The sequence below is a fragment of the Perkinsus marinus genome (assembly GCF_000006405.1).
Source record: "Perkinsus marinus ATCC 50983 genomic scaffold scf_1104296966192, whole genome shotgun sequence".
In the NCBI taxonomy this organism is placed as follows: domain Eukaryota; phylum Perkinsozoa; order Perkinsida; family Perkinsidae; genus Perkinsus; species Perkinsus marinus.
In genome coordinates this window covers 1-1,582 of record NW_003204020.1, presented here as the reverse complement: position 1 = coordinate 1,582, position 1,582 = coordinate 1, and the positions used below count along the sequence as shown (strand labels likewise).

The 1,582-nt window shown below is 51.5% G+C and overlaps 1 protein-coding gene across 1 annotated transcript; it reads left to right on the top strand.

Annotated features, from left to right (window-relative positions):
• Window positions 1-1,052: 1,052 nt before the first annotated feature.
• Pmar_PMAR010482 (hypothetical protein) lies at window positions 1,053-1,358 on the top strand (the record flags this gene model as incomplete). Its single annotated transcript, XM_002769286.1, has 1 exon — window positions 1,053-1,358. The coding sequence occupies one exon, from the start codon at window positions 1,053-1,055 to the stop codon at window positions 1,356-1,358; it is 306 nt and encodes a 101-aa protein (XP_002769332.1).
• Window positions 1,359-1,582: the final 224 nt, after the last annotated feature.

Genomic DNA, 1,582 nt, shown 5'->3' with positions numbered 1-1,582 from the left:
TCACTAACGGGCACATCTGTGTACTCTTTGGTGAATTGCATTCAAGGTACTGATTTAAAAATTGTATACACCTGGCGAGCTCACTTGAGGAATATATATTATACTCAGAATCTTAGCCCGACGTTCGTTTCGGGTGAATCGAGCTGTTCTCCACTGTAGGCGTCTAGGAGCCCTCAACGGCGGTCCCGGAAGGCTCGGTGGCGTACGCTGCAGTTCTGGAAAGAAAGGGGGGTCTTGGCCACCCACATCTGGCATGCCAAGAGGTACTGGTTAAATTCATAGTAGTAATAGCGACGTGATGGAGATCATCAGATTTGAGATGGTCGATGGCATCCCAATGAGAGTTCGCGATAAGGGTGAACGGGCCGTTCATCGGATAGCATCTCATAAGTGAGCTCAGGAGTGCCTCGGGGGTATTCCTACAGATACCCGCAGGTGCGTCGTGATGGACAGATCGTCTTGGCCTTGTATAGAGGTGCAGTGTAATACCTCTGAAGAATTAAATGAAGTGCTCGGGTGTGGCCTCCGGACCAGTATCAGTCTGACGATGGGGATGTTTGCTCCTGAGGGGCGTTTGCGGGCTGCGGCGTTGCTTTTGGGAGATGAAGGGGAGGTAAGCCCTTGGTGTTTGTCATGGAAAGTGCCCTTGTTCCTGGCAGGTATTATCTCCGATTTACGTTATGCGTGAGGAAAATCCGGCGGGAAAGGCGTTCATTTGGGTTCATCCTAGTGCGACTGAGCATCTCGAAAGTCTGTTGATGGGAAAAGTGTCATCAGTGACGCGTCTGAAGCCATTAGAAATGTCGTGGTTTGCTCTGGAGGGCCCCAGAGCTCGAGAGACTGTAATGAGAGCTCTCGATATAGAAGCGTCATCTACTTTGGGGGGAATAGTCCAGCGGGGTGCAGTGCACGTTGTCACTACTTCGCACGGATGCGACGTTATCGTATCTGATGGGATGAATGCAGCATTTCGAAAGTTGGTGTTTGCTGGGGCTAGTGCAATTGGGCAAGATGACTGGGAGAAGCTGCATAGAGGAGTTCCCTGCTTCCCCATGGACTACCCCGATAGCGCGGCATGTCGTCGGCGTAGTGCTGAACAGGCCAAGACCCTTCTGGAGAGGCAGTTGAGGCGGCCAGGGGCCCTCAAGGGGGAAAGTTTGGCAATTGAAAGTCCATTGTTCACTGACTGGAGTTTGCTGGCTGACCTTGAGGGCCTGGCCCTGCCGAGGGTCGCCAGGGACGATAGAGCTATTGAGAAGGCGGACCTTGTCTGTGTGAGGCTGAGGGCCGATGCTCGAGGGGTTCCATCAGCGTTAGCACATCTATATGCTACTACGGAAGAGGACGAGGGTAAGTAGGAGAGTGAAATAATGTGGAAGTGTAGCGACTCAGGTGAATCAACGTTATATCAATCCAAGGGGGAGAGTGAATCGATACGACCATTGATAGGGTTCGTCACTTCTGGTGGTTTTGGTTATCATCAGGGCTGCGGCATCGCTATTGGGTTTATCAAAGTAATAATGTGTCATAGATGTACAGAAACGCGGTTCAAATTGTGGCATAGAGCGGTAACCGCTCCGTG